The sequence below is a fragment of the Catharus ustulatus genome, chromosome 15 (assembly GCF_009819885.2).
Source record: "Catharus ustulatus isolate bCatUst1 chromosome 15, bCatUst1.pri.v2, whole genome shotgun sequence".
Lineage (NCBI taxonomy): Eukaryota > Metazoa > Chordata > Aves > Passeriformes > Turdidae > Catharus > Catharus ustulatus.
The window spans coordinates 2,871,930-2,889,206 of record NC_046235.1 but is presented as its reverse complement, the minus strand read 5'-3'; the positions used below and the strand labels follow the sequence as shown (position 1 = coordinate 2,889,206).

The following is a 17,277-nucleotide window of genomic DNA, read 5'->3' as shown; positions in this document are numbered from 1 at the left end:
AGGGCACGGAACAGAGACAAGAGCAGTAGCTGCAACAGGGACGGGGCAGGGAGAGATACAGCGACAAGAGCTGGAACAGGGACAACGACTGGGGCAGGGACAGGAGCAACAGCTGGGACTGGGACAAGGACAAGGACAGGGGCAGTAGCTCGGACAGGGCCCAGGCCCGCCCTGTTCGCGCCCTCCGGCCACGCCCTCCTTGCCACGCCCATTTGTGGGCGTGGCCTGGCCGTGACGTGTCCGCCCCGGTGGGCGTGGCCTGTGTCTCCCGTGACGTCACTGTCCGGAGGGGTGCGCAGCAGGTGCGGGCGGCGGCGCGAGACGCGCAGGGCGCAGGTACCGGGGGCTCCGTGAGGGGCCGGGGAGCCTGGGCCGGGCTCGGCTCGGCTCGGCTCGGCTCGGCTCGGCTCGGCTCGGCTCGGCTCGGCTCGGCTCGGCTCGGCTCGGCTCGGCTCGGGTGGGGGACAGCGGGGCCGCGCAGGGCTGATGAGGACGAGGAGAAGGAGCATGCGGAGGAAGGCTCCCGGGGTGAAGGGCCGGAGCCGTCCCGTCCCTGGGTGCCCTCCCTCGGCACAGCGCTGCGGAGGGGTCGGGGCAGGAGGGGCCCAGCGAACCCCTCAGCCGGGGGTCCCGCCCTGCCATGTGGGTTTTTGTCCCTAAACAATTCCAGGCTGCCGGAGCTGCCCTGTCCGCGGCTGGGGCTGTGCGGGAACCGAGCGCGGGTGGCACCGGTGCTGAGGTTTATTTGTGTAGAGCAAGAGGTACGGCAGCACTCAGAGTAAACATAGCAGCGCTGCATCGTGTGTTTAAAAGGCGTTGTGGTTGTCCTGGGTTTATGTTTTCTGTTCCTGTGGCTGGGGACGCCTCATTTGGATAATTAAATGTCATGGTGAAATAGGAGAATGAGGGAAGGGGAACGCTCGTCTCTGTCCTCTGCTGATGGCTGTGCCGCCTGCTCTGGTGGCAGCGGGCAGCCTCCTGTGCCCAGGCTAGTGCCAAGATCTCCCAGCTCCTGCCTAGCTTTATCTAAAAGGAAAAATAGAGATGCTCTTTGTTTTTGATACCTCGTGTTGTGAACAGCCTGGTTGTAAATAGGGTAAGTCTGGGTAAGGTAGTGAGTGTGGGTGAGTTATAATGACTGTGCTGAGCAGCTGCCTTCTCCTTGTGCTGTGTAAATGCAGTGGTAGGATACAAGGTGTGGGAAGTGCTGCTGTGCTAGCGATGGGGAATTTCTCATCAGTTGCTTAAATAATAAGTAACTCTTCCTAGGAAATTTTGATGATGGTAATAACTATATTACTATATCAGGTAGACTGAGGAGGAGGCTGAAAACACTGAGACTTTATAAATTTTTCTGATTGTATTTCAGCGCTTTTTGGGGACAGTCAGGGATTAATGTGCGTGTTAGATAATAATCTTGCATTGCGCAGAATAGTGGCTTTACCAAGCACAGGAACTTGTGCAGCACAAAGTCTGCTCTGCCCCTTATTCATGTGCTATAAAGGCCATCTTTGTTAAATACTGATTTGTCATTCCCCGAGCGGTGTGAGAGCTGTAACTGATAATCTGCAGAGGCTGGTGGGTGTCCTTGCAGCAGAGGTCGGAGAGGAGACTGTCCTGTGCAGGAGTGGCTCTGACACGGGGGGCTCTGTGTGCTGAGCAGACCCTGCAAGGCGGTGCCCTGGTGTCAGTCAGAGCAGAGCTCTGCTCTTCTGCTGCCCTGTGTCCCCCCAGGTCCGTGTTACACTTAAAACTGGCAGTGCTCAGAAAACCAGAGTGTAAGCAGAGATGTTCCTGCTCACAGCATCGAACTGGGATGACAGAGAAGTGCCTGGAGGGCTTTGTGTGCCATAAACAGAGGAGCTACCTGTGATCAGGGAGTTCTGTGCAGGATCAGATGAATATGCTACCTGGTTATCTTTTTCTACGAGGGCAGAGCAAGCTTGTGTAACTCGGGATTTTCAAGAAACAGGCTGCCTTTCTCCTGTTTCCTGTTTGTGATCTCCCTGTGGCTCAGCTACAAGCTACAAGGGGTCCCTGAAAACTTCTCGTGAGAGCTGGAGCCTTGAATGAGCAGGTTTACTCATTCTCTGCTGTCAGTATTGATATTTTCTACTCTCTGGGCTGCGTATCCTGCCTTTCTCAACTTCCTGCTGCTGACCTCAAACCCGATGGCTCAATGAATAGAAAATAGCATCGTCATTTCTGGGAATAGGGGAAGATAGGAAGGAGCCCTAGTCATTCAAGCAGACGGTCAGGGCTGGCATCCTGCCCTGCTCCCATCCTGGGAGCCTCCAAGGCTGCTTTCCCCAGGATTTGGGGTGAAGTGCTTGGCCTCACACCCCTGCTGAGGGGCTGGCAAGTGCTGGGACACCCTCACAGCTGTGCCCTGGGAGCTGTTCCCAGCTGGGATCCCCTCGTGTGGAGGTGCCATCACCACACTGTCCTGGGAGGGAGCAGAGCTGTGCTCCAGTGCCTGCCCAGAGCTGACTGGGATTGCTTTGGGGAATGGATCTCCTTGGAAGCACCTGGGCTGTTTTACTCCTTACGCCAGGCAGCACCACTGCTGTTTCTGTCACTTAAATATCAGAGAGAGAGAGATCTCCATGCTGGGATTATAATGTATTCCTGAAGTATTATTTGGTCTTACCAGCTATTGAGGGCAGTCCACTGATGTGTGGAAGTTTTTACAGCTCCTGACAGGGTAAGGCAAAGGCTTTCTTGGCTTGGTGACCACTGGGAGGATCTGGAAGCAGCCTGTGACGAGCACACATTAAGGAGGATTCTTGCATATGCCCTACAGGCAAAGTAAAGCATCTTGTTAGAGCCACATGAAAGATATGGAAAAGCAAAAAAAGTGAGAAAATGTGAAGGGGGCAGAGAAATCTCAGTCTCATTCCATTTACCAGCCTATCATGAAAATCTCTTTCTGAGAAATGAGATCTGAGCTGTAGAAAATGCCTGTATTTCTGTCAGCACACAGCAACAAACTGTGCCTTGGGAGCTGTGCTGCCGCCGGTGTGCTTCTGCTTGAGGTGCTAGAAAATCACCATGTGCTCTGGGGAGTATCTTCCACTTAATCCACCAGTGTTTCAGAGTTGGGGAAGTTATCCTGAAAGACTGCTGCTGTTCCATGGCTGGAATGCTGCCAGAACACCATCTGAATGACATACAGATGTATTATCTGTGCTTCTTCATTTCCTTGTCAGTCATACTGTTTGTTTCACATTTTCTTCTCAGTTAGACCAACAAAGCTGCTTGATGTAACTGTTATTTGCAGGTGTAGTTTTACCTGACAATCAGATTTTTTTGTTGTTTTGGTATTTGTTGCACCTTAAAACAGTCAGTACACCACTTTTAACAGCAAACTGTAGTCATGTATTTCTGGAATTATCTAAGGCAACACGCTACACAAAGACCTGAACAAGAGCAGTGCATGCAAAAACATTCAAAACCTGGAATCAAGATGTTGATGCTTCTCTCTGAAATTTTTTTCTATGTAAAGGACTTTGCTTTATGGTGTGTTTTGCCACAGGCACTGCTGTACCTGGGCAGTCTCACCTGGTGTAACAGCAACAAGAGCCATGGCTGACACCAGCTAAAGGGTTGTGAAGTGATGCTTTCCATCTTTGTAATTGTTAGTTCCTGGTGTTAAAGTACATTTTATCTAAAGGTTTTCTAAAACCTTTCATGAGATGTCTGAAAAACTGGACAATTTTCCCCCATGAGGTTGCAGTTCATGTAATAACAGTAGCAGGGCATTGGATTTGATTTTTTTACCACTAATGCTTTTTTTTTTTTTTTTTTGTAGGAACAATGTCAGCTTCATACTTTCCTTCTGCCATGCAGAACATGTAGGTAGGCAGTGGGCAGGCAGTAAGTGATGGGGAGTGTTTCTGAAGAGGTTTGTGTGTTGGTGACAATTGATGAGACATTGAAATTTGTCTGAAGAAGGAAAATCCCGGCGTGCAGTCCTGTGTGGGTGTGAGGGTGCATTGGTGAGAGTTCTGTGGAGATCTGTGACTGTGAAGCTCCAAAAGGGATGTTGCCTCTGAGGCAAAAACTGCCAGGATGACAGCCTTTTAGAGCTGATCAAATCCAGGTTCCTGAAACCAAAATCACCTGGAAAAGTGCATATCCATTATGGTTTTGCCAAGAAGGTAGGGCAGATATTGGGGAACTGGGGCAGTTTGTAGAGACACCAGCATCATCCTCAAACATCACTGCACTTCCCATTTTCACACATGGCCAGACTTCAGATCTCCCTGGCTTGGAGGATAGCGCAGGAGGAGGGAATACCTGGCTCAGGAAGGTGAAATGTTTGTTCATCCAAACCACAGTTCAGTGCACAGAGCTGCCTGACCTGGTGCCTTCAGCCACATGAACAGCAGCAGTTGTTTTGTGCAGGAGATGCACAAAGTAAACATGAGGAAATGTCCCTCTTCCCAAGGACTGTGAGTGTCCTGGAGTCCAGGACACCTCTTAAGGAAATGGGCTTGCACAGAGGAGTGTTTTTGCTTTTCCTTTTACAGCACAAAGCTGGGCTTTTTGCTTTTGCCTAGACCTGCGTTTTGGAAATTAAAGTAATTTCAAACAGCTTTTGTCAGAAAAGGTGGGGGCAGCTCTTATTCCCCCTCAGGTATTAATCTAGGCTGATGGAGCTACCTGGTGAAGTGGGAGGGCAAACCAGGGAGGAAGCTTTTCCTGGAAGCAAACTGAGCAAGAATGGAATCTCTTACAATTTATCCTTAACGTACCTTTCATACAATCACTAAATGGAGCTGACAAATAAGCTGGTAAGAGGGAAACACGGAGCCAGTGCCATTTAAAAGCCACTTGTGCTCTTTTTCATTTGGATACTGTTCATATGAAATGTAATTTAAATGCTAGGCTGGTTGCCAGGAGCTGGATTGTTGATGTTAAATGTACTTTCCATTAGAGCTCTGTATTGGAAAACTACTTCCTAGCGCTGCAGGCATTGGAAGGGGTGGGTTACATCAGGGTGCCCCAGTTGTCCTTCTCAGGGTCTGGCCTCTCTCTGTGCTCTCCTCTTCATCTCTGCAAAGACCAGCAGAATCAATACCTGCCATACCCAAAATGTGATTCCTCCTGACTTCAGCAGCACGAGGTGCAATGCTTGTCCTGCTGTCCTGAAAACAAGCAACTTCTTGACTTTAAATTGCAGGAATCTGCTAATTGCTTTTGGGTCATTGTGGGGGTTTTCTGTGTTCCAGACTGCTGATTTTCTTTGGTTTATTTGTTTAATTTACTAATCCCCCATTTGTTTTCATAGGGTTGTTCTTTGCACTGGTCCCTATGCAAGAGAAGGCGTTTCAGCACCCTGGTTAGATTATCCTCTCATCCCACATGCAGAGTTCTTTATTTAATGGATTTGCTTGCACTAGGGATTGCATTTGAAGGATCTGACTTGCAGGCAGCTGTCCATAGGGATTGGTCTTTCTTTGCAGGTGGATTAGCTGTGAACACCTACTGTGTAAAAATGCAGATGGATTTATGCATGCTCTCCTCAGTTTTGCCAGGGCAGCAAGGGGCCAACAGGTAGAAGCAGATTCCTACTGCTCTCCAGTCACTTGGGCAGTAATTATGGTGGCCATAATTAGTCTGACCTCAAGAGATGTTTGGGAGCACCAGCCTTGTACGTGGGCTTTTGGGGGAGGGAAAAGGGTGAAACTGGGTCATCTTGGCAGGCTCTGAAGGGTCTTTGTTTGGACACCCCTTTGTGTTGACAGAAAAGTGTTCTTCCATCATGCTTTCCCTTATTCTCTTCATTCTTGGTTGTTTTCCTGCATCATATTACCTTCTGACCAAAAGTCCTCCCTGTCTGTGCCACAGAGCTGCACTTGTGGAATGACATAGCAACAACCATTCTAAATTAGGCTTCCTGCTCCTTTTTTCCTCATTTTAGAGGTGGCAATTGTGGATGGTGGGACTTTCCCAGGCTGTTTTCAGAGACTTGTGGTAGAGACTGTGCTGTCACTTGGGTGAGCAGTGTGGTGAGCTGTACGTGTGCAGTGACAGGCTCTACAGGAGCTATTCCCACTTGGAAGGATCTTGCAGTTGCAATTCCATGCAGTGCAACTTGAGCTCTGTTTTTAGCTTGGGGGATTGCAAGAGCTGCTCTGGGAAAGGGGTGGGAAGCAGGAGACAGCTGTGGCACTGTGCAGAGAGACTCTGCCTGCTTCCTCCCAGACAAATGGTGGCACTAAAAGGCACAGCAATGGCTGCAAAGAATAATCAAGGAATGTTGCAGGCTCTGTTGAAGCAGACAGAAGAGATGCCTGAAGAAAGAAAAAGATAATAAATTAATGAATGTGCTGGAAGAGGAAGATCAGGAGCAGGGACTGACTAGTTCTGTAGCAGCTGCCTTGGCTGCTGGCCTTGTACAAGGCAGTAAGTGTGAAGCAATCAGAAGTTTTTTCAAAGCCTAATGGTGAAATTTGTTTCTCTAAGGATTGGTTACCAAATGGACAAGCTAAATATATATATGTGTGTAGTGAATGCAAAGCACTATAGTTCTGCACTTGCACCTTTTGCTGAGCCTTAGCCAGAGCCAGGTTACAGCTGTAGAGGGTCTGATATTCTCCCATAGGGTGGTGGTTCTTACCTGTTGGCTCCTCTGTGTGTACAAGCACATCTGGTGCCATGTGCATTTTCTATACAACACCATACTTCAGTGACTTCTGGCTTGCAGACCTTTTGAGCAGCAGTGCAGTCTCCTGGGCTATGATAAGCAGCTTGTTTAAAAATGAAACCCTGCTGTTGGGGTAGGGGAAATAGTGTTTACTCAGCAGTGTGGAACAAAGGAGTTTGACCATAACTTAAGGAAACAATGATGTACTAATGAACTTGCCCCTCAGCAAAAGTACTGATGCGGTGGGGAGGTGGAACAGGACGGTTTGCCATTCTCTTCAGATGGATTAGCAATTTCTCTGTTGTTAAGCAGAGACAGACAGGGCAAATGGTTAGTGACAGTCAAGGAAATCTCTTTGTTTGCAAGGAAATCTCTTGGTGAGGCTGTGCAGGGACCATTGAGCTCTGTAGTGGCTCTTCCTGCTGGACCTCCTGCAGTGCCATGGAAAACAAAGAGCTTTACTGATGGTTGGCTTCTTTCTTTTGGGCTTTGCTAGGAAAGCCACAGATACCAGTTCTGATGCAACATCACAGGGGCTGGTCCTGGTTGCAGCTCACACAGAATTACTGGTTGGGGTGAGAACCCACAGCAGAGCTTGGTGATACATTTGACTAAGAGTTCAGGTATGGGTCTGAAAAGTATCTGCTTCATGATTCAAAGCCCTGCCATGCAAACACATACCCATGTGAATAAATAGGGCTAGGAAGGGTATAAAATCATCTGTGAGGTCATCATCTGAAGGAAATCTCAGTGTTGTCACACAGCTCAAAGAGGGCAAGTATGTGTGTATGTAGCAGTGACTGGCAGTGAAACTGGGGGACAAGGAAAGATTCTTCCTGAGAACTTAGGTTCCCCAACCACCCCCTGGGTTTGCTGAATGCCTTGATGAATTCTTCAGGAGTTTCCTCACTCATCACAGACAAATCTCCAGTGGCTGCTGAAGCTGTTCCTGCTGGACACTCTTTTCTCTCTTGCCTAATCTCAGTTATGTTACTTTATCCTCAGATGTGGAATATGCTCTTCTTAATCTCCATCTTTTCCTCTGTTCTGTTGTTCTGCTGTCTCTGCCCAGGTATCTGTACAGCTGTCAGTAGGTTCTGGCCAGTTTTGCCCTCAGTACCCCTCCCATATCAGCAGCTGGAATCTCAGTTACTGTCTCCACTCCAAACCTGCCCTCTCTTCAGAAACTGTTTTGACAGGGCCAACACGGAGCTGCTAAACAAAGAGCACTAGCAGTTCTTTCTTGTTCCTTATGCTGCCACTTCCCTGTTTGCTCAAGCCATCAGATTTTTAACTCATTCTATTTCACAGAGGTTTCTGCAGAGCTGCTGATGTGCAGGTTTATTTGTTCACCCCCATGGCTGTTGATTTTAACCAGGCTCTCTTTTTAGCACACTCTTCCAGGGGTTTCCAGCTTTGCCAGGTACACCTGATCCCCATCTCAGTCATTTCTGCAGAGCTGCTTTGTTGCTTGTGTGGTTCCACTGGCTCCAAAGGGATTCTGGAATGTTCCCATGCTGGGTGCTTGCACAGAGGCCAGGCAGGCTCCCTGCTTGGCTACCAAAGGGAGGGAATGGCCAGTCCTGATGGAGAAGGGTGGCTCCCAGCATGAGTCCTTGTGGTAGGGGAGCAGTGGGATGGCTGAGTTTGTTGTCTCCTGACAGAATTTGAGTTCACAGCCAGCTGAGGAATCACAGCATCTATTACACCTTCCTTCAGCATTAAAATATCAATGATCTTGAATGTAGATAAATGAATTGATGCATATGAAGGGACAGAAGGGAAGACTGACCTTCCCTGGAAAGGGTGGGCTGAGCTGATCATCCTCTTGGGTAGAAGGACTTTGAAAAACTGAAATAATCCAGGTGAGTCTGCTGGAGCTGGACAGTGCTCATCAAAGCAAGTTAAGCTCAGGGGATTCTTAAAGTTTATGAACCAAACATGGTTTGTTGTTTGCAGCCTTTGAATGCTTTGTGTGTGTGTGTATATAAAAACACAAGTATTTGTACCTAGGGTATAAAATTACACCCTTGAATGGGGAAGGAGGGCATGGATGGAGAGGTTGTCACCTGCCCAAGGAGCAGACAGTGGGCTGGGGCTCTTTGATCTGGAGCAAGGAATTCCCATATCCCATCTCCTTGGCTTGGTGAATCCCTAAATTCAGGAGGGTGACCCTGGTGGGGCAGGAGGCAGTTTTCCCCAAGGCAGGCAGCAGTGCCCTGGATCCCTTCATGCCAGGAGCAGCTGTGCATTAGTCAGGGAGGCTGAACAAACCAAGGGGTTCACAGGGTTGCGTGGGCCATGTCTGGGCATCACATGGTTAAATGCAGTGGTCTGTGGGTATGCACACACTCCCTCTGGCCTTGTTCTTCCCTGGAAATTTGCTTTTGGATGTTATTTTGGGACAGTTTTCTGGGTTAGATGAGCGTTAGTGGCCTGGAGTGTCCCAGTTCTCTAATTGATTGCATTGAAGTGAGTTGTAGGGCTTGCTGCCTGCCTTTCCCTGCCTCCCTGAAGGAAGAATTTCCTTCCTGGAGACTTGGTAGGGGCGTTGCATTGCAATGCAGTGGTTAGAGAGCCTTGAGTAAAGTGTATGTTGTGCTTGTCAGTTTTAAAGGGAGCAGTAAAGTGGTTTGGCTGGCCTAGCAGTGGGGTAAAAAAACAAACCATAAATAAAATTCCTGTAATCCCTGGCATTGGTTAAGCAGTTAAAACTCTTGACAGAGCCATTAAAAGGCACCATCTGCAGGGTACAGCACTGCTTTAACAATTAGGTGGGACAACTTTTTTATGAAGGGAAGAGGAGGGACTGGTGAGCAGTGACAGGACCAGGGAATGGCTGAAGCTGTGTCAGGGCAGGGTTAGGTTGGATATCAGGGAGGGTGCTGGGCACTGCCCAGGCTCCCCAGGGAATGGGCACAGCCCCAAGGCTGCCAGAACTCCAGGAGTGTTTGAACAATGCTCCCAGGCATGGGGTGGGATTGTTGGGGTGTCTGTGCAGGGTCAGGGATTGAACTGGATGATCCTTGTCCAACTCAGCGTGTTTGTGATTCTGTGACTGTGCCTGGCACAGCAGGAGGAGCACTAGGATGCATTCAGGTGAGTGACAGCTGCAGCCTGTGAGCCTCAAGGGCTTCTTGGTGTCCTCCTGGGCAGGACCACAGCCCTGTCCCCTTGGAGCAGTGCCTGGATCCGGGGAGTTGGGTGGGATCAGCTGGGCTGTGTGTGCGGCAGAGCCCCTCGGTGCCACTTGGCATCTTCATCATCACATCATCATCGTCGTGCTGGTGACCTTTGGGCAGGAACAACGTGTCAACGAGCGAGAGCCTTGGGATCCTTCCTGGGGGAGGGCCAGGCGGCTCACACAGCAGGCTGTAAACAAACAGCTCGCTCACACTGCCAGGGACCAAACACAGCCCCAGGGGCCGGGCCTGCCTGGCCTCTGCCCTGCAGTTGGTGGTGCAAAGGTGAAATTCTCTGGGTGCATCAGTCAGAGCTTGCTGGATGCACCCGTGGTCTGTGGTGCCCTGGATGCGCCTGTAGTTTGTGCTCCCCATGGTTTGTGCTGCCCCGGATGCACCTGCGGTTTGTGCCAGCCCTGCCCAGCTTCATGGCCACCCCAATGCCATCCAAAGGGAATCCTGCTGGCCAGGCTCTCCTCCTGCAAGCCCAGCCTGGCTGAGGCAAATGATGCTCCTGGTATTTCTCCCTGTGGCATGTGGGAGGAGGTGTGTAGCAAAGGAGAACTGTCTGCACCCTGTAATAGGGGAAGGAAATAGCAGGGTGCAGCTGCTCCAGGCAGGAAGGCTCCTGAGCATGTAGGATATTAACACACACTTCTGTTCCTCAGACAGAGCGAAGCTCCAGCAGCCTAATGTAAGAAATGGTTTGCTTAGTCATGCTGCTCAGAGGTTCATTAAAGTTGCAGTGTTGTGACAGTCTCATCTTCGATGGTACATGACATGGGTTTTATGAGCAGTAACTCTCTGAGGTCTTTAATGTTGCTTTTTGAATGAGGTTGAGCCCAAGGCCCTAATTCTTTGTGGCTGCTTAATGATTCAGTTGTGTATGACTGGAAGACTACACAACATGCTGGGGTTCAGAGTCATCAGGAGCTTATTCACATGCAGCCTTGCTCCAGAGTGCTGGTCTGGAGGCTTTAACAATTAGCAGAAGTGTAATGGACATTAGTGTTCACTCCTTCTCATGTCGAAGCTATCAAACAGGCTGCATTTTTCCATCGTTTTCCTTTCTGCTATTGACAGAAACATGAAGTAATCACTTCTAAAGCTCTCTTAAAAGCATTTTAATCGTGAGTAGAAGCAGAGGATTTTGCTTTGCTGCTGCAAGACAGGTCTTAGAGTGAACAGCTGATTCATGACTGGAAAGCAGCATGTTACTCCTGCTCAGCTAAACTTGTGTCACTGAGAGAAATCACTTCAACTCCATCCCTGCCCCTGTGATAGGGTTAAAAATAAATTTGCTGCTTGACTAGATACTTTGAAGTCTGTTTCTCACACAAGGTAGGGCCCTCTGGAGAGCAGTATGAAATGGAACTCATATGTTCATGGATGAGCAGACAAAAACCAACCAGTTGTCCTGTTTGTTTCCCTCTTTTGCAGGACAGACTCTGCATCCCACATGAGCTACGATAATCCTCCGCCGTACCCCGGCCCGGGCCCCACTGCCCCGTACCCCCCCTATGCACAGCAGCCAGGGGGCCCTCCTGGCCCCTACCCTGGCTATCCCCCTGGGCCCTACCAACCAGGCCAGCCAGGCTACCAAGGATACCCCCAGTACGGATGGCAGAACGCTCCTCCGCCGCCGCCGGGACCCGTGTATGCAGATGGGCCCAAAAACACAGGTATGGCTCAGCAGCTGCAATGGGAGGGACACACACTGACCCTGAGGTAATGTGTTCACCAGCACCTGGCCCTGATGGCCTTGGAGGAGGTGGAGATTTGTTTGGAGTGGTGATTTTGTTTACAGCTTGTTTTCGTGCTTTGTTTTGCTGTAGTGTCCTCTCTCTGGTGGAGAATTCTGCTGAACATCCTTAGTGCTGATTCCTCAAGGGAATCCTTATGCTGAGGTTGTTGCACAGGCTTTAGATTTGCCACAATTCTCATCCCACCTGTCTCTTGGCTGATAAGTTTCAACCAAAGGCTGCACAGTTAAAGCTTACAATATTCAAATGTACAATTCATACTGAATTAATGAGCCTTGGTTTTCTTGAGCCCATCGATATCTGCCCAAGTGATCTACTCATTCCTGGGAATTTTGGTTTTTTCTGAAATTATTATAATTCTGTGGAAAAACCCAGGTTTCTGGGGAAGGGAGGGAGGATAGTGCACCTTCCCTCTGGCAGCTGGCTGGTCCATCTGTGTGCTGCATCCCCACAATATGGCACATTGGTATGCCCTGGCACCCACAGCTCCCCTGGGGCTTGCTGCAGGCTCACATTGTCAGAGCAGAGGCAGAGAGGATGATTAAAGGACCTGAGCTTCTCTTCCTTTCTTGAGGAGAAGCTGAGAGAGGTGGGACTGTTCAGTGAACAGTGGGTCTATTCAGGAGGGCCCAAATTTAAGGAGTGAACAATTGGTGTGGGTGGATAAGAACCTGAATTGAGGGCAAATCATGGGTTCAACTTCTTCTGTAACAGAGTGAGAGCCCTGCCTTGGAGGGGGAGGAGGAGGCAGCAGCATGGTGGTGCTGCTTCCCACTACTTCCACCACATGGACTAAAAGTGGAATCTGGATTTTCCCTGGGGTTTTGGGTGGCTAAGAGATGTTTCTTAGTACTGGGCAGGAGAAAACTCCTTGTCTCCCATGTTGAACATCTTTGGTTGGTGCCAGTGTTGCATTTTTGCTATGGCCACGGAAAGGAATGTGCTGGCAGAGGCTGAAGGGAGACAGGGACTGTCTGGCTTTGAGACAGTTCTACTGCCTTGGAAGCTTGAAGGATCTCATATCAAACTGGATCAGGGAACTGATGACACTGAATGTCCTCTGCTCTGCTCACAGACCTGTGGACCAGTACAAAGAATAGGCTGGGAAATGGGAGGGGACAAGCAGTGAAGCATTTGAGTGCCTTTCACTGAGAGCCCAGGCTTGTTCTGCAGGAGGTTTGATTTTGTTAAGCCTAAGCTAACACAACTTCAGCTCTGCAGAAGCAGCACTCTGACCCATAAATCAAAAACCTTCTGGCAAGTCTTGTCCTTGAACTGCCTTCCTGCAGCTACAGGTGGTCTCTGAACCCACCTTGGGAGTGTCCAATTTGCTCTGCCTTTGCAGAAGTAGATGTAAAAAAGTGATAGAATTACAGAATGGTTTGAGTTGGAAGGAACTTAGAGAACAGCCAGTTCCAGCCCCCTGCCATGGGCAGGGACACTTTCCACTGTCCCAGGGTACTCCAAGCCCTGTCCAACCTGGCCTTGGACACTTCAGGGATGGGACAGCCACAGCTTCTCTGGGCACCCTGTGCCAGGGCCTCCCCACCCTCACAGGGAAGAATTTCTTCCCAATATCCATCTAACCCTCCCCCATTTATTTTAAACACATTTATTAATGTCTGCAAAATGAAGTCAGGGCTATAACTTTGCATTTGTCTGCAAAGTTATTTTTCTTTTTCTTCATTCCCCCCTCTGTTAAACACCCTTTGTTTCCCCCTTGCTCCTTTTTGGCCACTCTATCAAACTGGAACCTGATCTTTGTCTCTGACACTGTAAAAGAGCTTTCAATGGGGCTTTGTTTAAGAACCCCAGGAGTGTCTAGTTTAGAGTGGATGTCTCTAAAAGAGCTAATTTTTTATAAATCTGTATACTAGTGCTGTGTATCTGTTGGTGTGGCTGAACTTCTAATATAAAAAAATTGACATCTAAATTTAATCAAGGCATTCCAGTCAGCATAGCTGGTCTGGTGTGATTTCATGTGGCTCTTCAGTTCCTGTGGTGTTTCCAAACAATTATCTGCAAAGAGCTTCTGTGTGGATGCTTTCCTTTCAGAGCGGATGTTTTGCTCTCCTACGTGACTTTCCTTGATGTAATGAATTAAGCTACTCCAGGCAGTACATTAGTATTTCTGAGCAGACATGTGTCCACAGTGAAAACTAGGAAATTTGCTATACTTTAAATTCTGTGCTTTACATTGTTTTACTGTGTGGGCAAACTGCAAAGCAGGCTCTTATGTTGTGGGTCTTAGCCAATGTGCTAATGCTAATGTGTGCAAGTAATTATGTATCAGGTTTTGGTCTTGAGTGGATCACACAGATGGAAATAATTACTACTGGGCTCTCAGAATCTGATGGTAAACTAGCATTTTATGGTGATGGTGTTTTTTCATCTTAATTCATAGCCTGTCAGGAGTAGCAGTGGATATAGCCTGTCCACCTGGCCCCTGAAAAAAGTAAAAATCCTCACATGCCTCACTCTCTATTAAAGCTGTATCTGAGGTGTAACAGGGATGCTGCTTAACCTGAGTGCTGCTAAGGGTAGGAAAGATAAAGTTCTTGCTGTTCAGTGAGCAACAAATGGGTGAGAAAGGCACCTTTTCAATATGCCATTGAATAGGGGACAAACCTAAAGGCTTGTTGGAGGAAGCTGCAGCCCAGAGCAGCTCTGAACAAGGAGAACATGTGTTCCCCTCTGGGCTGTGTGCAGGATTAGCCAGCCACAAGGGTGTCTGGGGTGCAGAAATCAGCTTGTGGTTATGTGCTAAGACTTAGTGGTGGTGGCCATATGACTGCCATAGGGCCCTGTGGGACAGGGAAGTCTCCTGTCAGCTGATCCCAGTGTTCCTTGGCCCTTTCTCCAAGGGGATAGTACAAGCTTGCACCCCTTCACCCCAGCTACCTCAGGGTGTGAAAGACCTCAAAGCATATGGTTTTTCCACATGAAGGAGAAAAGCTGGAGACTTCCTGACTTGCTGGGGTGGCACAGAAGCCCTCATGGTTTTGGTTGTTTGGATGGATGGCTTTTAGGCTTGAGCAGATCACTGATACCAAAGTCTGCAGAGAAACCTCACATCTTGCCAGGGCTGGCAACTGACTTGGCTGTTGTTCATTAGAAATAAACAACTTGCCCTTTGCCTTTAGGGATGATAATGTGTGTGCTGAGCCTGAGGGACGTTATCCTTAGGGGTGTCTGATTCAGCTTCCTAGCTCTGGGGGCTGACGTGCTGATCCCTGGCTGCACTTTTCCTGCTGCAAAGGCTGAGGCTGACTCTGTGTCCATCCACATGCAGCCCATGCAGGTGTGAGTTCCTGGGACAGGGTGGATGTGCCACACAGTGCCTGGTGTGGCTAGAGGGAACCTGCCTGCACCAGAACAAAGCTGGGAAACACACAGCTTTACAATGTGGTTCCTCTGGGCAGCATTGTGTAGGGAGCAGGTTCTTCTTTACAGCAGGGGCTTGCTTAGGAGGAAGAAAATGCCTCATTCCAGAAGATATCTCATTTCCCCACCAGTATTTTCATTATTTGTTATCAAAGGAAACCACAGTAACTGCTGACTGGTCAGCTGGTACTTTCTTGTCTGTGCAAATGAGAGGTGAAATGTAATGTAGCTGATAAAAAGAAGTGGAATGAGCCAAAGTGCGAAGTGACTACTCATTTTCAAAGCAGAAGCTGATGCTAGCAATTTCACCACTTTTATTTCTACCCCCACTCCCTGTTGATACATGCCAATGTAATGGATGAGGCTATTCCATGCTGTGCCAAAGGGAACCAGGCTCTGTCAGCAGGCACTGAGGGCAAACAGAGCTGGGGATTGCGTCTGAGCCATTGTACACACAGGGTGGAAATCTTATTTCTGGAAGTTGATTACTTGTAGCAAAGCTGGCTGTGATAAGAGTAATAGTCACAGTGATGCTGTCTGCCTCCTAATGTTTGTCCAGCTGCAGAATAAACAGGTCACCTAGATACAGGCACTGCCTGCTGCTGCAGGGGTGGATGGTTTTTCCCTCTTTACCTGTCTCTGTGGGAGGGAGGGGATCAGAATCATTCTGCTGAGGCTCTCCAGTGCCTTTCAGTGGTTACCCCCTTGCTTCCCAAACCAAGTGGAGCTGAGCCTTCCTCAGCAGGAGTTAATTTGGAGGACAGGCTTTCTCTCTGTCTGTTGGCCCTTTCTAAGTAGTCTGCATTTAGTTTAACTGTTCCTGTACCTTCAGGAGCTGCAACTCTAGATGCTGGAGTCCTGCCAAAATAAATAAATAAATCTTACTTGGCAGTTGTGCTCTTATCTGCTTCTCATTCTTTAGTGTGCTTTAAAAGCCAGTGTTCTCTCCTGCAGGACTGCTGTATCATCCCTCCCTCTGTCCCTGGCTGCACAAACAGCAGGGGCTGTTGGCAGGCAATCACTGCAGTCCTGGGGCTGCTGTCTCACCTCACCTTCGCTGCTTTTCACCCCCAAGGAGGGAGTAATTTGATAAAAACCTGATGCAAAGAATATTATTCCCAATTCAGATCCAGTATCTGAAAACATGCTTCAGACAGACTGGTCTCAGGAGGCCAAGAAGGCTCCAGTGTGAGCTGATTTTAACGAGGCTGCTGTTCCAGTCCTTGTCAGCTGGGCACCAAGGCTGGGTGTGGAGCAAATCAAGCACAGCCTTTTCCCAGCACTGCACAGGGAGGATCTCACTGGGGCATGTCCCCTTTGCTTTGAACTGGGCTTTGTCCTTCCTCCTGTCAGTCACCCACAACACACTTGCAAAACCCTTGTAAGGTGAAGTTTGTGCTCTGTAAATCCCTCCAAGCCAGATCTTGTTTAACTCTAGGACTGATGCTGATTTTCAGTGTAAGCACTGACACAGGCTGAGGACTGTGTTCTTCTTGGCCCTGCAGCTGACTAGGTTTAAAACATCCTGCTTTAACAGTAAATTAAGGTTTTACTGGTTTAAAAAAATGCTAGAGGAAGTTCTCAAAGTCTGTAGTTTCAGGAGATGTCTCTCATCTGTTATAGTCTAGAAGCAGGCTGAAGGGTCTGAAGCCCTGAATTATTGTACATTTGAGCTGAGGGAAAGTTTGGTTTTTTGTCTCCTGTACACTTTCTAACCTGTGTGCTGGGGTTAATGTGCTTTGGAGAGCTGGCTGGTGCCTGCTGACATTGAGCACTCTACAGAAGGTGTGCTGACTCCTGTAAGGAATGTTTGTACCTTTTAGAGAGCTTCAGTCCTTTCCAGGCACATTGATACACCATAAATGCTGATTAGTATCACTTCCATTATCTCCAGGATCTCTTAATCCCCTCTCTGTGTGTTCAGGTGAGGAAACAATATCATTTCCAGCCCTGAGCTCAGCTGCAAGAAAACCTTCTGTGCTGTTCCTGAGCCCTAACCCATGCCTGGCACCCAGGCTGGTGTGTGAGAGGGGAACAGCTCTGCTCAGTGCAGCGTTGGCTCTGGAAAGTGCTGGCTTGGCTGGCCTGCACAGTGATTTCCCTGAAATGTGTGGCCTGTTCAGCTTCCTGAAAGCTGAAACAACTCTCCAGGGTGAGCGTCAGAGCTGCTCAGCCTTACGGGAACTGAAAGGCAGGAATTTTCCAAACCTGCTGAACCCAGGGCAGCTCTGATACCTGTGTGAGCAGTTGTAGATCAGTTGTTTCTGTTTGAGCCCAGGCTGAAGTCTGGGCTGGG

The 17,277-nt window shown here is 48.9% G+C and overlaps 1 protein-coding gene across 3 annotated transcripts in view; it reads left to right on the top strand.

The window, feature by feature from the left end:
- CYSTM1 (cysteine rich transmembrane module containing 1) overlaps positions 1-17,277 on the top strand; it is a 64,650-nt gene that overhangs the window by 41,577 nt on the left and 5,796 nt on the right. Inside the window, exons 1-2 of one of the 3 annotated variants that reach the window (XM_042779754.1) lie at positions 227-302; positions 11,275-11,516. In XM_042779754.1, coding sequence (XP_042635688.1) covers positions 11,294-11,516 — 223 coding nt within the window. In that variant the 5' untranslated portion in view covers positions 227-302; positions 11,275-11,293. Of the gene's footprint in view, positions 1-226; positions 337-11,274; positions 11,517-17,277 lie in introns of those variants that run through there. The other 2 variants (XM_042779753.1, XM_033073331.2) reach the window with 2 other exon arrangements.